The 19,573-nt window shown below is 42.9% G+C and overlaps 1 protein-coding gene across 2 annotated transcripts in view; it reads left to right on the forward strand.

Annotated features, from left to right (window-relative positions):
- The first annotated feature begins 418 nt into the window (after nt 1-418).
- ATL3 (atlastin GTPase 3) overlaps nt 419-19,573 on the forward strand; it is a 52,197-nt gene continuing 33,042 nt past the window's right edge. The window contains exons 1-5 of one of the 2 annotated variants that reach the window (XM_087422748.1): nt 419-624; nt 10,660-10,874; nt 11,015-11,158; nt 16,933-17,037; nt 17,757-17,807. In XM_087422748.1, the coding sequence (XP_087278874.1) occupies nt 579-624; nt 10,660-10,874; nt 11,015-11,158; nt 16,933-17,037; nt 17,757-17,807 (561 nt within the window). In that variant the 5' untranslated portion in view covers nt 419-578. Of the gene's footprint in view, nt 625-1,041; nt 1,206-10,659; nt 10,875-11,014; nt 11,159-16,932; nt 17,038-17,756; nt 17,808-19,573 lie in introns of those variants that run through there. The other variant, XM_087422749.1, reaches the window with a different exon arrangement.

The raw sequence follows: 19,573 nt of genomic DNA on the forward strand, positions 1-19,573 counted from the left end.
GGGAGGCCGGTTGCCCCAAGGCCGCCGCCACCACCCCCCGGCCTGGGCTCAGGACTAGGCTGCGTGCAGGGCTCGGCCGGCGGGCCAGGGCCCAGCCCTCCGCAAGGCCTGCTGGGAGTTGTAGTTCAGTCGTCGAAGAGCCGAGCCAAGCCCCGTCCCTCTCTTCCGCTTCCTCCACGCCCCGAATGAGTGCGCAGAACCGGCACCGGGGGGCGGGGACCCGGAGAGCGTGGGACTACAATTCCCACAGGACAGTCGCCCCCAGCGCGCAGCCTCAGGTAGCCGGTGGCGCGCTTCGCGCTCCCGCGCACGCGCACTCGCGTTGGGCGGTGGCGGGATTTGGCCGCGTGCGCTTTCCCGCCCCGGCCCGCCCCGCGCTCCGCGCGTCTCGGGCCGCCCGTCGCGCCTGGCGGACCCGCCCTGTGCTCGCTCCCTCGCCGTTCCGCGTGCCCCTCCTTCTTCCCGGTTTCTTCTCGAGTGCAGGCCCCGCCCGTTTCCCTCCTCCAGGGCCTGGTTCGTTCCCGCTCCAGCCCGCCCCTCTCTGCGCCCCTGCTGCTTGTGCTGAAGGCGGAGGCTCCATGTTGTCCCCTCAGCGAGCGGTAGCGGCTGCCTCGGGAGGAGCAGGTGAGGCGCCCAGTTTCCCCCGGGCCCGCTCCGTGGCCACCCGCCGCCCTCCCTGCTGTAGCTCCGCGGAGACGCCCGCCCGCGCCGCCGCGTCTCGCCCCGGAGCCGCGCGCCCCTCGCCGGGGTCCCTCGGCCCGCGAATTCGGGGCCAGGGGCTGCCCGCGGGGCCCGGCCGCTCGAGCGCGGGCGGCGCCCTCCTCGGCCCCCGGGGAGGGAGCGGCCGCCTCCAGGGGTCCGTGCGCCCGGGGAGGCCGCTAGTGCTCGGACTGTCGCTGTTCCCCCTGCCCCCAGTACACCCGAGGGCCAGTGGTCGCGGGGCGGCGTCCAGAGGCTGCGGCCCCGCCGACCCCGCCCTGGGCAGAGCCGGGCGCCCGGGGCTGCTGCCCCTCCCTGCTGGGCACGCTCGCCGCCGGAGCCTGGGGCCGAGTGGCTCTGGCCGTGTAAACGGGCGAGGGAGCGGGAAGGTGGATGCTTCATTGTTCAGCCTCTTAGAAAGCGCTGGACGGCTGCAAAACGTCTTACAGTCGGAAGCTTTGTTTTTATCCTAACGACCTCGAGCCGCTGACGGCAAGAAGTATTAGGCAAGTTTGTTTCCAACCCACACTTATCTCCATGAAGGAGATAAAAGAATGTGGCCTAAATTGTTTTTTTAGGAAGTTCTGGGAGTACGTTTGGTACAGTACGTTGTTCTTTTGCTTTCCTGAAGACATAAGAAATAGTGTTAAATAAGAACCGAATGGTCACCATAAATGCAGGGATGCGACTTCATCTGTCATTTTACCTGGCTCTAGTTTCATGTGTGTGCTGTCGAAATTGCCAGTTCACTTGCGAAATCTAAAGGCAAAAAAAAAGAAAACATTTTTGAAGAGTCTTTTAATAAATAAATCCAGTCCTGTGATTTGGATACGAAGTTGGATGGAATGTTTTGTGGAAGGTAGAAGAGAACTAACGGACCAAAACCGTGATTTCACGCTTCGGCTTGCTTTTGGAGAAGCAAAATCTACGTAGTTTTGATCCTTTTCAAGTATTCAGCATTGCAGTGTCCTGAAATTCAAATGAGTGCTTTTTTTCCGGTCCCCACAGAAACTAGCTTGTAGTCTAGAAATCCCGTTTGCTGCTGTAACACCTGTAAAGGAAACGCTTGGATGAACAGGATCTCCACATAACGAAGCGTTACATTAGTACAGCACATTCTTTTAACAGCTGCGGTTTACTGTCTCGTTGGAGTGATCGTGAAATTGAGAAAGATAGTAGAGGATAAATGTGATGATGTGTACTAGGGAGATTTTCTTAGTTTTCACTAAATAGGACTTGCTTAGAATAGGCTTTTTAAAAATTGGCTTTGTATGGTGCAGCACATGCGTTTTTCCTTTTTATAATTTCTAAATCATAGAATAAAGAATATGCTTACTAATTATTTAAAATGAAATAATAGAGAATTGTAAGAAGCAAGAAATATAAAGCCCTTTTCAACCTCCCCAATTCCCCAGTGATAGTCATTATTAACAGTTCGGTCACATATTCTTTTAAAATTCCCCGTGAAGTACTTTAGGGAACCTTGGGTTGTGTGAACTTGTTTGAGAACTGGTTCAGAATTTACATATAATGATTAGACATGCCTGTTAAAGTTTCTGTTGCTTTGTGTTTCATATTGAGAAATTGTTCAAATAACACAACTACGTTTTAAAGTTAATCTGAATTTTAAAACATTGTCCCGAGTTGTCTTTGAGATTCTAGAAGCATAGTCCCTAAAAAACATCAAGGGGGAAAAGTGAGGGCAAAGCTTTTATTTAAAAGAAAAAAAATATTTTAGTAACCGTAGGGCTGTAGTTCTCAGCCCTGCTGAACATTTGAATAACCTGGAGTTTTTAAAACCTGCCAATGCCTGGGATCCACTCACAGATTCTGAGTTAATTCATTGAGGGGCCAGGCAATAGTTAAGGGAAAAAAAGCCCCAAGCAATTCTAACTGGCATATTCATATATAATCAAATTTCCCTATAGGTGGTTGCTTACATTTGAATTGACTTGTTACTTTATGGGAAGTATAATTTGTAATATCAATATTGGTATTGAGAAGTTGCTCTTCTGTGCACATTTCTAAGAAATGCTTTTTTATTGGCATGCATTTTGATTGTTAAAACGTGTTAGATATATTTCACAGCTAAAGCATAATACAAATTAGGAAATAGATTTTACTGGTATCATAGAGGAATAAGCAAAGGAGCAGATTCGCTCTTTGTGCCTTGGAATGATAAGGAATTGAAGTCGAATAAATATTGCCAATTAAGAAAGCCTTGTTCAACTGGAACACAGATAATTAAAACTTTCAAGTAGCCAGATCGATTTTGGTGGTGGTCTCATTTTTAGGGAAGAATCAAATAAGATGAATATTGAACTCATTCTATTAAAAAAGCATTTTTTTTCCTATAATAAGCCTGGCGTTGTTTTTAGGTTTAGCCCAGTCTTTCCATTTCTGAATCTTCAATACTGTTTAGTCATAATCATCATAAATCCCTGAAGCACAACAAAATTCTTAATTGACAAAGAAAATGTGGTTTTATTCAGCCTTCTGGGCTAAAGTACAAAGATTTTCTACAACAGATGAATTGAGGAAAAGCATCCTCTTGAACTCTTTAATTAATTAGAATGTAAATTTCCCCCAATATTCTGTGTAGTTGGGTTTAAGTAGTATTTTCACTGAAATAACTGTAAAAATATATGTGTATCTACCACCGTACTTACTGCCTTAAGACAAAATAGAATATTTAAAAGCACTCCCCCCAGTCACCAAAAAGGAACCACACCCAGTTGGCCGAGGGCCTAGTGTACTTAGCCCTTCCATATGAAGATATGTTTTCTCTGGCCTTGTCTGTGAATTAGGAACTTTAAACTGCCAGCAAGAACAAGGCATGAAAATGATATGCTTCTGTTTTTGGGTGTGTTGCTTTTGCCGTTTAGAGAATGTGGTATTTCAAGAGGAGAACGGAGAGTGGAAAACTCAGGTCATAACTTTACCCTGAGTCATGTACTCTATTCAGTGAAATGTTCCTATAACTCTAGTTAATTTGCTTTTCAGAACTCTCTGGGCAGTAAGGATGAGCACTGAGGCTGGCTCTACCCCAGTGGTTCTTAACTCGGGCTGATTTTGCTCTGGTGGGACATTTAGCAATGTCTGGAGACATTTTTGGGTCTCACAACCAGGGGGGAGTGCTACTGGTATCTGGTGGGTAGAAGCCAGAGATGCTGCTAAGCATCCTAGAATGAATAGGATAGCCCTCCACAACAAAAAGTTACCCAGCCTAAAATACCAGTGGCACCGAGATTGAGAAACCCTGGTCTACACTGTCAAATTGATCCACTCAATTCTGTGTGAATTTTGTGAAGTAGCAATTGTAACTGCTTCTGATTAAATAGTTTTCATTGCATTTATTGCTGTTCAGATGGTTTTCTCAAATATTTGAGGGCATTCAAACTTGTTTACCCATAATACTTTTCTGATAGAACTTATTTCTTAGAATTTATGTTTTCCATAGGACTAAAGAAGTCTGTTATTCAGTAGTCTCATCTACTTTCATTTAACCTGTGCAGCTAATTTTTTTTTCTAAGTCTAAAAAATTCAGAGTTAGGTCATTCTAGGAAGAGTCAGCGCTGTAATTTGCACAGATCTCTACAAATTCTTCCTTATAATTTTACCTGTTAGTCCTTCTACTGCATTCTACTTGGGTTGTCTTTGTCATTTTAGTGCAGAGCTAGTCTTTTGAATGCGATTATTACAGAGATTATTTGAACAGGCATATTTAAACCTATTGGTTAGTCTGTATTAGGTTGTGTTGTGGCAAAAGTGAAGGATAAATCAGTACTTTAAAGGTAATTAGCGGGCCGGCCCCGTGGCTTAGTGGTTCAGTGTACGCGCTCCGCTGCTGGCAGCCCCGGTTCGGATCCCGGGCGCGCACCGACGCACCGCTTCTCCGGCCACGCTGAGGCCGCGTCCCACATACAGCAACTAGAAGGATGAGCAACTATGACATACAACTATCTGCTGGGGCTTTGGGGGAAAAAATAAATAAATAAAATTATAAAAAAAAAAATAAAGGTAATTAGAAAAAAGGTTGTAGCTTCCACATAAACTATCAGAGTGCTTTTTTTAAAATTATTTTTAAAGATTTTTATTTATTTATTTTTTGCCCCCAAAGCCCCAGTAGATAGTTGTATGTTATAGTTGCACATCCTTCTAGTTGCTGTATGTGGGACGCGGCCTCAGCATGGCCGGAGAAGCGGTGCGTCGGTGCGCACCCGGGATCCGAACCCGGGCCGCCAGCAGTGGAGCGCGCGCACTTAACTGCTAAGCCATGGAGCCGGCCCCAGAGTGCTTTTTAATTCAAATATTTTCAACATACTTGAAATGATGGGTGATACAGTATTACCATGAGCTATTTACACCAATAATCAGAATGATACAGTATTTCTACCACTCACCTTTTTTTTAAAACATAGGTTTTAAGTTCAGTTACGTGTATATGGATGACAGATGTGGCATGGTCAGGCCATATCTTTGTGTACAAAATTGTCACATCTCACCATTATTCATATAAGTGAATGTACTGTAGTACTAACTCTTCATATAAATGAGCATTAACTGTTCACGTAAGTGGGCATTACTGTTGGTGTCTCAGAGTGCATATCTAGACCTTGGAAGATAATTGCTTCGATAAAGGGAGAAGGCATATAAGGTTGCCACTTAACGGTTTTCCTAGTACCGTCCCTGGAGGTTAGATCTCCAGAGTTTAAGATCCTGATAAGTAGCAGTAATTTCACTGCAATTAGGGGAACACCCCCTAAAAAAACCCCCAAAACCCCCTCCCGAAAAAAACCCAAAACAAAACCCCAAACCCCAAAATCTTTTTGTGGGTCCTTACTGAGCAAATTGCTTTAATGTTTTTATCATCATAAATTTTGATCTGTTCTTCAGCCAGGCCTATACAATTTATTTATTTATTTATTTTTCCCCCCAAAGCCCCAGTAGATAGTTGTATGTCATAGTTGCACAGCCTTCTATTTGCTGCATGTGGGACGCGGCCTCAGCATGGCCAGAGAAGCGGTGCATCGGTGCGCACCCGGGATCCGAGCCCGGGCTGCTCCCAGCAGCGGAGCGCGCGCACTTAACCGCTAAGCCACGGGGCTGGCCCTACAGGCCTATGCAATTTAGATTAAGCCAAGGGATGCATGGTTTACCTAGTAAGTTTGGCCAATGTAGATATCCAGGAAATTTTCAGTTGTTCAAGAGTCATTGAATTTTAGAGCTAGAAAATAGCTTCACCTAACTGCTGATTTTGTAGAGGAAACTGACACAGAGAATTAAAATGATTTAGTTATGCTGTTACAGTCATTGCAAAACTGGGGCCAGAACTTGGTCTTTCCTGGTTGTTAGGGAGGGCCTTTCTCCTATATATACTGCCTCACAAGAATAATAACCTTTGCCGAAACAGGAGCTTAAATCGTGGAAGGAAGCAGTGATGGGGTTTGGTGGTATGTTGCATGCAGGAAGATATCAGGGAAGAGGTGGAGGCCGAGAGGTGGAGATTTGAGAGAAGTAGAGTCACTGAGAGGAATCACTTTGATGATACTAAATAGAGACTTACTAATGTTAGTACTGGAAGAGTAGCTAGAGGTTCAATCTTGACTCATTGCACTGTTGAGACTGGAGTCTATAGCCATGCCGAGAATCACAGGTGGTTAGTGCTAGAACTGGAACAGGAACTTGTCTCCTGACTCCTGTGCCCAGGTGTTTCTACATATTCCTCCTGAGGGTGAGGTGATGGTGAGATATCCAGGTGAATCTGTCCCTCAGGCAGTTGTACATTTGGACCTGAATGCGGGTTAGAAATTAATGAAGTAGCGTCACCAAAAGAGAGAGTATAGTGAAATTATAAGAGTGAAGAGCTCTTTGAGGGAGAGAATGAGAAATGCAGAAGACTGAAGCAGAGCGCTGGGGTCTGTCACAGGAGGCTGACAAGAAGGAAAAGAAGTGAAAGGAGGTGATAAAGAGGTTGGAAGAGAACTGGGAATGTGCCCTGTCATGGAGTCCAAAGGTCTTAAGTTTTAGAAGCGGGTGGCAGTTGTGTTTTGTCACTGAGAGATAGGGTTGAGTGAGAATCAAGAAACGGCCATTGGATTTGGCAAGAGAGGATTTGATAAACTAGGGAATAGTTTCAGCAGGTTGGGAGGAAAGTCAGATTGCAAGGTGATAAGGGAATGGGCAGATAAGTGGATGAAGAAATATGTTCAAGGAGTTGGACAGTGAAAAAAAGGAGACTGGGGGGGAAGGGGAGAAACTGATTTTTATGGAGGTGCTTTATGTGTACTGTTGGGTTTAGTGTTCACAATGCTAGGAAACTGTTCTTCCTCTGTTAGGTGCTGGGGCTGAATGCGGCAGTTTCTCTACTCCCCAGGGGCTCCCTGTTGGGGGCGATAGATCATAATTACAATATGATAATAGCGCAATGAGTGGAATAATAGCGTATAGAAGGTTTTAGTGGAAATAAGCTAGGTCCGCTTTGTTGAGTCTCTGATGTGTCAGACAGTGTGCTTTGAGATGACCTCTAGGTTGGAGAGTTTACCTTTGAACTATCAATCAATAAAATGTTTTTGATACCCTTTTATGACATTACTGTCATGATATGTTTATGTACTGTATTGAAGGAGTTCAGCTTTGAGGGATGAGGTGACATCATCAAAGCAACACTGGTGGGTGGTGACCTGGACGATCAACCTAACAGGCAAGAAAGGCTGGAAGGTGGTGTGGCCTAATGGAGAGGGCCCTAAGGTTTTGATTTAGAATCTAAGGGTTTGGGGAGTCTGAGATGTGAGGATAAATCAGCAAATGACATTTACATGACATCTGGAAAGGGGTGAGTAGAAACAGTTTTTACTTGGAAGATTGGTAATACAGTCCTGTTGTCTTAGGAAGTAAGAGATAAGGATATTGTGGTGGAAAGTGAGTAACTCTATTTGTTTGAATTATTGGTGATATGTATAGTTCAAAATGATTTTTCCTTTAAGTGGACTCAAACCAAAGGAATAAGATCTTTTTTAATCCGGTGTGCCTAATATAACTGCTGTGAAGAGAAATGCAGGATCACCCTAGCTCCGTCAACTGAACATAGCCTGGGTCTCTTCCTTTTCACTGTGCTGTAGGGGGAAAGAGAGGAAGAGATGAGTGAAGGCTTTATCACCTTTTTTTTTTTTTTAACTGTCTTTCTCAATGGTTTTCAGCTTCTCTTGAAGTGCAATTCATTGTGCACAACTGCATACGTTTTTGTCATTGGATTATTCCATCTTGTCTGTAGCCCGTGTAACCTTATCTTCCATGCCTGTTGCTCTGACAATACCACCTGCGTCCTTAGGATTGTAGCCTTCAACTGTATTACAGTACATATCATTCATTCTTTTTTTTTTTTTTGGGTGAGGAAGATCAGCCCTGAGCTAACCTCTGTTGCCAGTCCTCATCCTTTTACTGAGGAAGATTGGCCCTGGGCTAACATCTGTGCCCATCTTCCTCTACTTTATGTATGGGATGCCTGCCACACCATGGCTTGATAAGCAGTGTGTCGGTCCGTGCCTGGGATCCGAACCCAGGAACCCCGGGCCGTCAAAGTGGAGCGTGTGAACTTAACCATGATGCCACCGGGCCGGCCCCTATCATTCATTCTTTATAATTGTTATTGTGTGCCTTCTATGTGTCAGCACATTCATGGTACTCAGTAGACTTTAAGAGTGAACTAGGTGAAATTGAAAGAGCCAGTATCTTGAACTCAATTTTGAAGTCCTGGGGGGCTGTCGTGTGGGTTGCTCGGTTTGGCCGTATCTGACAGAGCCTCCAAATAAGTGATTTAAACAAGGTGGATGTTTATTTTTCTTTCACGTAAAAGTGAGCCAGCGTGGCAGTGCTGCTACACGAAGGCCTAGGTCCTACCTCTCTGGTTGCTCCAATATTCCTGGGGTGTTGCCCTCGAGAGCCTGGTCCAGGGTGAGTCACTCCCACTTTTACAGCTAGCCTGCAGGAAGGGGGATAATGTGTGACCTGGAAGTTGCTGTATCATTTCTGGTCAGAGCTTAGTCACGTGGTGATACCCTTGCTACAAGATTGGGTTGGAAGTGTGTTTCTTTTGGGCAGTTATATGCTCAGCTAAAAATCTATTACTATAACAGAAGGGGAAAACGAGTATTTGGGGGGCCAATCAGCCATCTCAAGGACTTTGGTACTGCTTTGAGTACTGTGGCTTTTCCATAAGGTCTGAATAAATTGTTCTCATTAGTTCTTTTATATGAAAGACTGGAGGTCTTTAGGTGCTGGATTCACCTGCTGTTGTGGCAATAAGAAGAACCCTAAGACATTATTCACAGAAATGTTTCGCTTTTATCCAGGCAATAACGGGAAAGAAAAGTATTAGTATACATTTACTACAATGATAGCATGACATTTAATGCATATTTATAACTTGTTTTCCAATAGTCTGCAAAAAATTAAAAAGAACCCTTTTGTTGCTATCTTGTATTGTAAGTATAAAAAGTGAGCAGCAGTTCCCGTAGTTTAAAGGGCCATCAAGCTCTTCTGTCCACTTTGCCTGCTGTGGTCGTGCAGCCTTCAGTGCTTCACAGATGAAAGTAATTTGGGGACCATATTTGTGATTTTGGCCATCTCTGCCTACCTGTACTGTTTTACTTAGTATTTATCCTTCAGTTTACTGTAAATTGATTCACTTTTTAAACTTAGCCTCCTTTTAGGCAATAATCCATTAAAACATGGTTTTCTTTCCTAATATACATTAAAATACATAATTATGAAAAAAAAATGTAATTCTGGCTACCTAAAAACATCTCCTTTAATAGCAGAAGTTCGTACTCACACTTAAGGAAATAGTGCTTTGCCTCGTTCCTTAGGCCCCACTGGTGGGTTTTTGTAAACTTTCCATAAATCCATGGCTGCTAAGTGGTGCTGAATTTCAAAGAATTAATATCATTGTGCTTTCAACTCTGGTAGGGCAACTATTAGTGCTTAATTTCGAGCTAAAGAATTAATTGCCCCTAAAACTTAAACTAGGTTATTAAAAGTGATCTGCAAAACATAGGCACCTAAATATCTTCACGCTTTTCTCCAAAACCTGTTGGACAAGATACGTAACTTTTGTACACTTTTGTTTCCTTATTCTTAAAAAGGGGCAGTATTGTTTACCTCATAGGGTTGTTCTGAGGACTAAATAAAATACCGTGTGTAAAAAGCCTGGCAGTGGCAGACCCCCTTTCTACTGCTGATGGGCGTTTGGGTTGTTTACAGTTCTGGACTGTTTTGAATAAGGCTGATGGGAGCATTCTTGTGTGTGTGTCTTTTAGTGGACATAAGCATTTGTTTCTCTTAGGTACGTAGCTAGGAGTGGAATTGCTGAACTGTAGGTGTGTTTAGTTTTAGTAGATGCTGCCAGACAGTTTCCCAAGTGGTTATAATCCCATCAGAATGTATGAGAATTCCACTTGTACCACGTCCTCTCCCACAGTTGATATTGTCAGTCTTTTAAATTTTACCCATTCTGATGGGCAGGTAGTAGTATCTCTTTTTGGTTTTAATTTACATTTCTTTGATAAGTAATGGTATGGAAGCACCATTTCATGTGATTATTGACTATTTGGATATCCTTTTTTTATGAAGTGCCTGTTCAGTCTTTTGCCCATTACTATTTTTGAAATTGGAATATGTGTCTTTTTCTGACGGATTTCTGTGTGGTTTCTAGATATGAGTCCTTTGGATATAAGTATTGTGAATATTTTCTCCTAGCCTGTGGCTTGCATTTTTACTCTCTTAATGGTGTCTTTTAATGAACAAAAAAATTCTTAGTTTTAATGAAGTCTAATTTGTCATTTTTTTCTTTTATGGTTAGTGCTTTTGTGCCCTGTTTAAGAAGATTTTGCTCTTCCCATGTTCAAAAATACATATTTAAAAAAATATTTGAAACTAATTTTTTTCTCTACAACAACATAGGTGATGCCATGGAGAGTGGAAAGCCTGGTCCAGTGCAGGTGGTTTTGGTTCAGAAAGACCAACATTCCTTTGAGCTAGAAGAGAAAGCCTTGGCCAGCATCCTCTTGCAGGACCACGTCCGAGACCTCGATGTGGTGGTGGTGTCGGTGGCTGGTGCCTTCCGAAAGGGCAAGTCCTTCTTTCTGGACTTTATGCTACGATACTTATATTTCCAGGTAAGGTAGAATTATTGCATTTCAGATTAGAAAATGAGACTTTTATGTCCAAAAGAGCAAAATAAGCTCATGGATTATCCTTGATGTGTAAAATTACTCAAAATTTAAGATTTAATGGAAATTTCTTATTTCTCCTATAGAAGGAAGGTGGCCATTCAAACTGGCTAGGTGATCCAGAAGAACCGTTAACGGGATTTTCATGGAGAGGGGGCTCTGACCCAGAAACCACTGGGATTCAGATCTGGAGTGAAGTTTTCACTGTGGAGAAGCCAGGTGGGAAGAAGGTAAGGAAGAAAAAGACTTAAAAATTAACAAAAACAACAAAATGAGAACCTTAATGTGTACCCTGATCCAATTAAAAAATAATTTTTATCAAAATGATATAAGTGCATGGTTTAAAAATAATGCATGAACATAGTTTATAAGGTCACGTAGTAATATAAGGCTTTTAACAAAAAATAGCTGTGACATGCCCCATTCCTCAACCTCTGTGCATTTTCACTTTTCAGAGGCTAATGCTCTCAACCGTTTTAGATGTTACTTCTTTACTTTCTTCCTCCTGTGTGGGTGACCTAGACCTGGGTGCTATTGTTCTGGGAGCTGAGCAGGGAAAGGGCACTAGGGGATCTCACAGTTCAGACGGTGAGCTTTACCCTCCCCCACCCCCCAGCTATCAGTTGTGTGTCTTACACCATCTCATCCGTGCCCAGTAAGCTACAACCATAGAGCCTCTCCCCACATTTCTTTGTAAGAGTCGGGGGGCAAGTTGTGTGTCTTCTAAAGTAGAAGAGGGGATCTGGGGGTATCACTGTTTCTTAAACAGACTGTAACCCATTCCTTCTGGTTTTAGCCCTGTCCTGTCCTAAAGCATGCCTTCAAACTGTTTGTACCTCTCATTTTTGAGTCTTTCTAGGGCTAAAGGTTTCACATCCTTCCTTCAGGTTCCAGGTTCAGCCTATACCTGAATGCTAAGTCATTCAGTATTTGGGGAGCTGGAGAGTTGGTGCACAACTCTTTTTTTTTTTTTTTTTTTGAGGAAGATCGGCCCTGAGCTAACATCTGCCAATCCTCGTCTTTTTGCTGAGGAAGACTGGCCCTGGGCTAACATCCATGCCCATCTTCCTCCACTTTATATGGGACGCCGCCACAGCGTGGCTTGACAAGTGGTGCGTCGGTGCGTGCCCGGGATCTGAACCGGTGAACCCCGGGCCGCTGCAGCGGAGCGTGCACACTTAACCGCTTGTGCCACCGGCCCGGGCCCTGGTGCACAACTCTTGATTGCTGTTTTCACATCATCTGTTCTTTTTCCTTATAAATTTCTTTATTAATTCTTTTTATATTTTATTTCTATCTTATTTTTTGTGTGTGTGTGAGGAAGACTAGCCCTGAGCTAACATCTGTTGCCAATCCTCCTCGTTTTTGCTGAGGAAGATTGGCCCTGGGCTGACGTCTGTGCCCATCTTCCTCTACTTTATAGGGGACGAGGCCACAGCGTGGCTTGACAAGAGGTGCATCGGTGCGCGCCTGGGATCCAAACCTGCCAACCCTGGGCCGCCGAAGTGGAGCGCGAGCACTTAACTGCTGCGCCATTGGGCTGGCCCCTCTATCTTATTTTTAGTGAGGTTTCAGGAGCAAGGTATATTAGAAAACACTCTTTTTTTTAAATGCATAGATATACATATAAAAAAATGTTTAGCAAAATGGGGAGGTTATCACACTTCTTATCACATCTTTTTTAAAGATTCTGTAGGAGAATAAGGAGTTATAACATTGAAATATAACATTGGAGGGGCTGGCCTGGTGGCTTAGCGGTTGGGTGCTCGCGCTCCACTGCTGGCGGCCTGGGTTCAGATCCCCGGCGTGCACCGATGTGCCGCTTCTCCGGCCATGTTGAGGCCACATCCCACATACAGCAACTGGAAGGATGTGTAACTATGACATACAACTATCTACTGGGGCTTGGGGCGGGGGGAAGGAGGAGGATTGGCAATAGATGTTAGCTCAGAGCCGGTCTTCCTCAGCAAAAAGAGGAGGATTGGCATGGATGTTAGCTCAGGGCTGATCTTCCTCACAAAAAAAAAAAAAAAAGAAATATAACATTGGAAACTTTTTCATGGAAGGATCTTTAGATATTATCTTATCCAACCTTTTAATTTTTTGACAACTTTATTGAGAGATAATTGACATTCCCATTTCTCCCCTCCCAGCTTTGGTGCTATTGTCACATACTTTACTTTAATAACATTGTTTCTATTTTTGTTTAAACAGTGAGTTATCTTTTAAAGATATTTAAATAATAAAAAAACCCATATATTTACCCACATAGTTACCATTAACTGTACTTTTCATTTTTTCATGTCCATATTTCTATTTATTTTTGCATCTGTTTTTCTTTCTGCCTGAAGGACTTCCTTTAATGTTTCTTGTAGTGCTGGTCTGCTGGTGCTGACTTCTTTTAGCTTTCATATATCTGAAAAGTATTTTGCCTTTGTTTTTGAAAATGTTTGTGCTGGGAATAGAATTCTAGGCTGGCAGGGTTTTTTGTCAGTGCTTTAAAGATGTTGCTCCCCTGCCTTTTTGCTGACGTTGTTTCTAGATGAGAAGTCTGTCGTCCTTATCTTTGTTCCTGTGTGCGTAACGTGTCTTTTTTGTCTGGTTGCTTTTAAGATTTTCTCTTTATCATTTTTTTTTTTTTTTTTTGAGCAATTTGATTATAATGTGTCTTGGTGTATTTCTCTTTATGTTTTTTGTGTTTGGATTCTCTTGAGCTTCTTGAATCTATAAGTTTATAATTTTTATTAAATTTGGACTTTTTGGGGGCCATTATGTCTTCAAATATTTTTTGTCCCTAATTCCTTTTGGGTACTCATATTACATGTATGTCAGGCCACTTGAAGTTGTCCCATAGCTCACTGATGCTCTGTTCACTTTTTTTTTTTTTTTTGTGAGGAAGATCAGCCCTGAGCCAACATCCATGCTAATCCTCCTCTTTTTGCTGAGGAAGATCAGCCCTGAGCTAACATCCATGCTAATCCTCCTCTTTTTGCTGAGGAAGACTGGCTCTGAGCTAACATCTATTGCCAATCCTCCTCCTTTTTTTCCCCCCAAAGCCCCAGTAGATAGTTGTATGTCACAGTTGCACATCCTTCCAGTTGCTGTATGTGGGACGCGGCCTCAGCATGGCTGGAGAAGTGGTGCGTCGGTGCACGCCTAGGGTCCGAACCTGGGCTGTGAGTAGCGAAGCGCACGTACTCACCTGTTCACTTTTTTTTAATTCTTATTTTTCTCTCTGCTTCCTTTTGGAAAGTTTTTATTGCTGGGTTTTCAAGTTCACTAATCTTTATAATCTGCTGTTAATCCCATGCCAGTGTTTTCATTTCAGACATTGTAATTTTCATCTCTGGAAGTTCAATTGAGGTCTTTTTTATGTGTTTTGTGTCATGACTTTTTTTTTTTGACTTTTTGAATATATGGAGTACAGTTATACAGAGTACTGTTTCAAAGTTGTGTTCTGTTAATTTTAATGTCTATATCAGTTCTTGGTTAGGTTTGATTGACTTTTCTCCTCATTTGGGTTGTATTTTCCTGCTTCTTTGCAGGCTTGCAAAGTTTTGATAGGATCCCAGATGTGTGAATTTTACCTTGGTGGGTGCTGGATATTTTTGTATTCCTATAAAATATTGAGCTCATTCTGGGACGCGGTTGAGAAACTTAGAAACTGTTGGGTCCTTTCTGGTCTTGCTTTTGAGTTTTCTTAAATGGGACCAGAGCAGTATTTAATCTAGAGCTATTTATTCCTCACTACTGAGGCAAGACTCTGCTGAGTACTCCACTCGATGTCCCTTGAGTTATGGGGTTTTTGCAGTCTGGCTGGAGGGAACAGGCACTGTTCCTGCCTTATGTGAACATGGGGTACTGTTCCTCTAAACCTTTCGAATAGTTCTTTTTCCAGCCTCAGGTAGTTTCCTCATGCACATGCGCTGCTCAGTACTCAGCTGAACGCTCAATGGGGACCTTCTGCAGACCCCTGGGGTTCTTTGTCTGGGCAGCCCTCTCCTCTCAGCTGCTCTGCCCGAGAATTCCAGTTGCCTTGGTCTCCTGACTCTCAGCTCTGTCTCTTCAATCAGGGAATCCGTTGGGCTCTGCCTGGGTTCCCCCTCCCTGTGCTTGGCCAGTGAGCTGGGACACTGCAGGGCTCACCTCATCTGTTTCCTTTCTCTCAAGGCTCATTATCCTTCATTACCTGATGTTCCAGTGTCTTGAAAGCTGCTGTTTAATATATTTTGTCTGTTATTTTTTGGTTTTAGGTGGGAGGGTAAATCCAGTCTCTGTTACTCCATTTTGACTGGAAGTAAAAGTCAAATCTTTTCATTTCAGAGATGCTAAAGAGAGACTCAGTGAGTTAAGGGCCTGCTGTTGGTAATATAGCTGGCTACTCTTAGAGTTGGCATTACCACAAGGCCCTGTGACTTTCATTTCAGTTTTTCTGAATCATTCTTTCTCTACTTTTCTGATAATGTGTGGTAGGTGCTTTCATTATGTTTTTCTTTTTTTAAAAACCATGTTTATTGAGATATATAAAGCGTTAAAGATAGATAAATTGTACATTTAAAGTATACAATTAAATGATTTTAGTATATTCACAGAGTTGTATAATTATCACCAAAATCTAATTTTGGAACATATTTATCACCCCATAAAACAACTCCATTCCCATTAGAAGTCACTTCCCATTCCCCTAACCCCCAGGTCTAGGCAGTCACTAATCTACTTTCTGTCTCCATAGATTTGCCTATTCATGGAATTATCCAATATGTTCTTTTATGTCTGGCTTCTTTCACTTAGCATAATATTTTCAAGGTTGACTCATGTTGTATTGTGTTTTGATACTTTATTCCTTTTTATTGATGAATAACATTCCATTGGATGGATAAAGACCACATTTTACTCACTCATTGGTTGATGGACATTTGGGTTGTTTCCACTTTTCTGGCTGTTATGAGTAATGCTGCTGTGAACGTCTGTGTACAAGTTTTTGGGTGGACATACGTTTTCATTTCTCCTGGTATATATCACATTATACAGTAACTCCATGTTTAATCGTTTGAGGAACTGCCAGACTGTTTTCCAGAGCCTCTCTACCATTTTACATTCCCACCAGCAGCGTATGTGGGTTGCAGTTCGTTCAGTTATCCATATCCTCACCAATTCAACAACAAGAAACATATGAATGACTGGCTGGGTGAGCTGATTGGCCTCAACATTTGGTGTTTTTTTTTTTTTAAAGATTTTATTTATTTTATTTTTCCCCCCAAAGCCCCAGTGGATAGTTGTGTGTCGTAGCTGCACATCCTTCTAGTTGCTGTATGTGGGACTCGGCCTCAGGATGAACGGAGAAGTGGTGCCTCGATGCGCACCCGGGATCTGAACCCGGGCCACCAGCATCGCAGCGCGCGCACTTAACCACCAAGCCACAGGGCCGGCCCCAACATTTGGTGTTTTAATTGTGGGGCTATTCCCCTCTCTTTCCACATTGCTCTCTGCACCTCTGTTGTGTATCATCTCACCAGGTCAGAGCAGATACTCTTCTCCAGCAAAGTTCACTGGTCAAAACAAGGCAGCTAATAATTGTACTTCTCTGATAGGTCCTGCAAAGTAGGTGCTTAAGCCTCATTTATTTTTATTTTATTTTATTTTATTTTATTTTTTTTGTGAGGAAGACCGGCCCTGAGCTAACATCTATTGCCAATCCTCCTTTTTTTTTTTTTTTTCCCTTTTTCTCCCCAAAGCCCCAGTAGATAGTTGTATGTCATAGTTGCACATCCTTCTAGTTGCTGTATGTGGGAAGCCGCCTCAGCATGGCGGGACAAGTGGTGCGTCGGCGCGCGCCCGGGATCCGAACCCGGGCTGCCAGTAGCAGAGCGCGCACTTAACCGCTAAGCCACGGGGCCGGCCCCTGCTTAAGCCTCATTTAAATGTCACCTGTACTTTTCAATTTCTCCTTTACATTTTCCCCTTCTCACTTTAACATATTTTGTTTGTACTTTCTTTTTTTTAGGTTGCAGTTGTTCTGATGGATACCCAGGGGGCGTTTGACAGCCAGTCCACCGTGAAAGATTGTGCTACCATCTTTGCTCTCAGCACCATGACTAGTTCTGTTCAGGTAACACCACTGGACTGAGAAGAAAGCGTGCAGAGGAAATAAGATAAAGGGAATCCGTTTAGTTCCAGCTATCATTCTGTTATCAGAATTCCTATGATGACATGTGAATGTTCTTTTTAGACTACAAATACAAGTTAAGCTCTTACAAGCTCAAGAAGAAGCCTAACCTATTTTTTCCACTTTGGTCATAAATATATATAAAATGCTCCAACAAAAGTCTGAAAAGTGGGAATTTAAATTACATCAATTATGTCATACAGGAAATGTAGATTAAGTAAGAACCTAGGAAAACTGTATGGGCCGGCCCTGTGGCTTGGTGGTTAAGTGCGCGCGCTGCGATGCTGGTGGCCCGGGTTCGGATCCCGGGTGCGCATCGAGGCACCACTTCTCCGTTCATCCTGAGGCCGAGTCCCACATACAGCAACTAGAAGGATGTGCAGCTACGACACACAACTATCTAATGGGGCTTTGGGGGTAAAAAATAAAAATAAATAAAATCTTAAAAAAAAAAAAAAAAAAAACTGTAAAGGAAGAATTTTGTGATTTCAACATTATATGCGTAGTTTTCTAAAAGACAGATAATATTACTGTTTGAACAGACCTCGTATTTCTATATGCAAACCTTTAATTGTATAAAGCTTCTGTTCAATGCTTTAGGCTTATTTGGGTTTTGTTTTACATAAGCTAGAGTGGTATCAATCTGAATTTTTGTTTTCTAGATTTATAATTTGTCCCAGAACATTCAGGAAGATGATCTTCAACAGCTACAGGTATATGCTCTTCATAAAAATTTTAACATCATACTATATCATTTAAAAATTTTAAGACTAAGAAAAATTTTACAACTGAGTAGTTTTAGCAAAAGATTGAAATACGGAGGAAGGTTTTTCATTCATAGTAATTCCTACACCATATCTATTGCTGGGGTAGAGCTGGGCAGGTCAGGGAAGGCCTTACTGAGTTGAGCAGGGAACAGAAGAAAGTAGGTGAGTAAGCCCTGCAGATATTTCTCAGAGGAAAAGTGTTACAGGAGAGGGAATAGCAGGAAGAAAGACCCTGAGGTGGAGTGTGCTTGGCAGGATCAAGGAACAGCAAGATGGCCAGTGGGTGGGACTGGAGGGTGTGACAGGAGGAGGCTGGGTGATGAATTCAGAGAGGCACTGAGGTCCTGGCGATGCTGGGCCTTTGTAAGGACTTGGACTTTTCCTCTGAGTGAGAAGGGAGCCATGTTTTGAGCAGAGGAGTGATGTTATTTGACATATTGTAAAAGGATCACCCTGGCTGCTGTGTTTAGAATAGATTTTTAAGGAGGCAAGCAGGGCCAGCCCCGTGGCTTAGCGGTTAAGTGCGAGCGCTCAGCTACTGGCGGCCTGGGTTCGGATCCCAGGCGCGCACCGACGCACCGCTTCTCCGGCCGTGCTGAGGCCGCGTCCCACATACAGCAACTGGAAGGATGTGCAGCTACGACATACAACTATCTACTGGGGCTTTGGGGAAAAAATAAATAAATAAATAAAATCTTTAAAAAAAAAAAAAGAGGCAAGTATGCATTCAGTGAGACTGGTTATGAAGCTATTGCAATAATCCAGGTGAGGTTAAATAAATTAATATTTGTAAAATGTGTAGAACTGTGTGCCTGAAAGATAGTATGTGCTTGGCAACTGCTGGCCATTATTTATCATTACTATTACTACTGCTATTATTAGTCTTTGTCTTTTGTTCTCCATAGCAGCAGTTCTTATATGTTTTTCCTATAAAACACTCTTCCTTGGATATTCCAGAGTTAGATGCAATTCCTGGCATGCTTCTTTAATTCCTCTTCTCCCACTGACATTCAAGAAAACATCAGAATGTGAGAGAGAGGGTGTCATTTCTTGTAGGGATTACCTTGAATTAGTTCTAATTTATATTCCTTTAAAAAAACAAAGAAAATAATTCCTAAACTTTGGCCCTGAATGTTACTCCTAGCATTCCTTGTACTTCATAATTGATGGTTCTACACCAGTGCTGTGACTCACTGTTGAGAGCTGTTGCTCCTTAAAACATTTTCATCAAAACTTGAGCTTGACACCTTTCACCTGAGACTTATTCTTTTCTAAACTCCTTCCTTTCACGTATTTTTTTTGAATGCCTGCCTTGTGTGAGGCAGTGGACCAAGTGCTGTAGATACAATAGTGTGTGAGGTAGACATGATTCTTGTCTTTATGGATTTTATAGTCCAGTCAGTGAGAGAGGGACATAAATGAATAGGCATGGATGGTGTATTACGACTGCTGGAACAGAGTACCACAAACTGGGGGGCCTAAGCTGACAGATTTCTTGTCTCACACTTCTGGAGCTTAGAAGTCAGAAATCAAGTGGTCGAGGGGCTGTGCTCTCTCTGTAGCCCGTGGGGGAGAATCCTTTCTTGCTTCGTTCTAGCTTCTGGTGGTGGCCGGCAATCCTTGGCATTCCTCGGCTTGCAGCTGTAGCACTTTAGTCTCGGCCTCTGTCTTCGTGTGGCTGTCTTCCCTCTGGGTCTTCCCATTGCGTTCTC

Source organism: Ceratotherium simum, chromosome 34 (assembly GCF_057802395.1).
Source record: "Ceratotherium simum simum isolate JZ-2026a chromosome 34, ASM5780239v1, whole genome shotgun sequence".
NCBI classification, from domain to species: domain Eukaryota; kingdom Metazoa; phylum Chordata; class Mammalia; order Perissodactyla; family Rhinocerotidae; genus Ceratotherium; species Ceratotherium simum.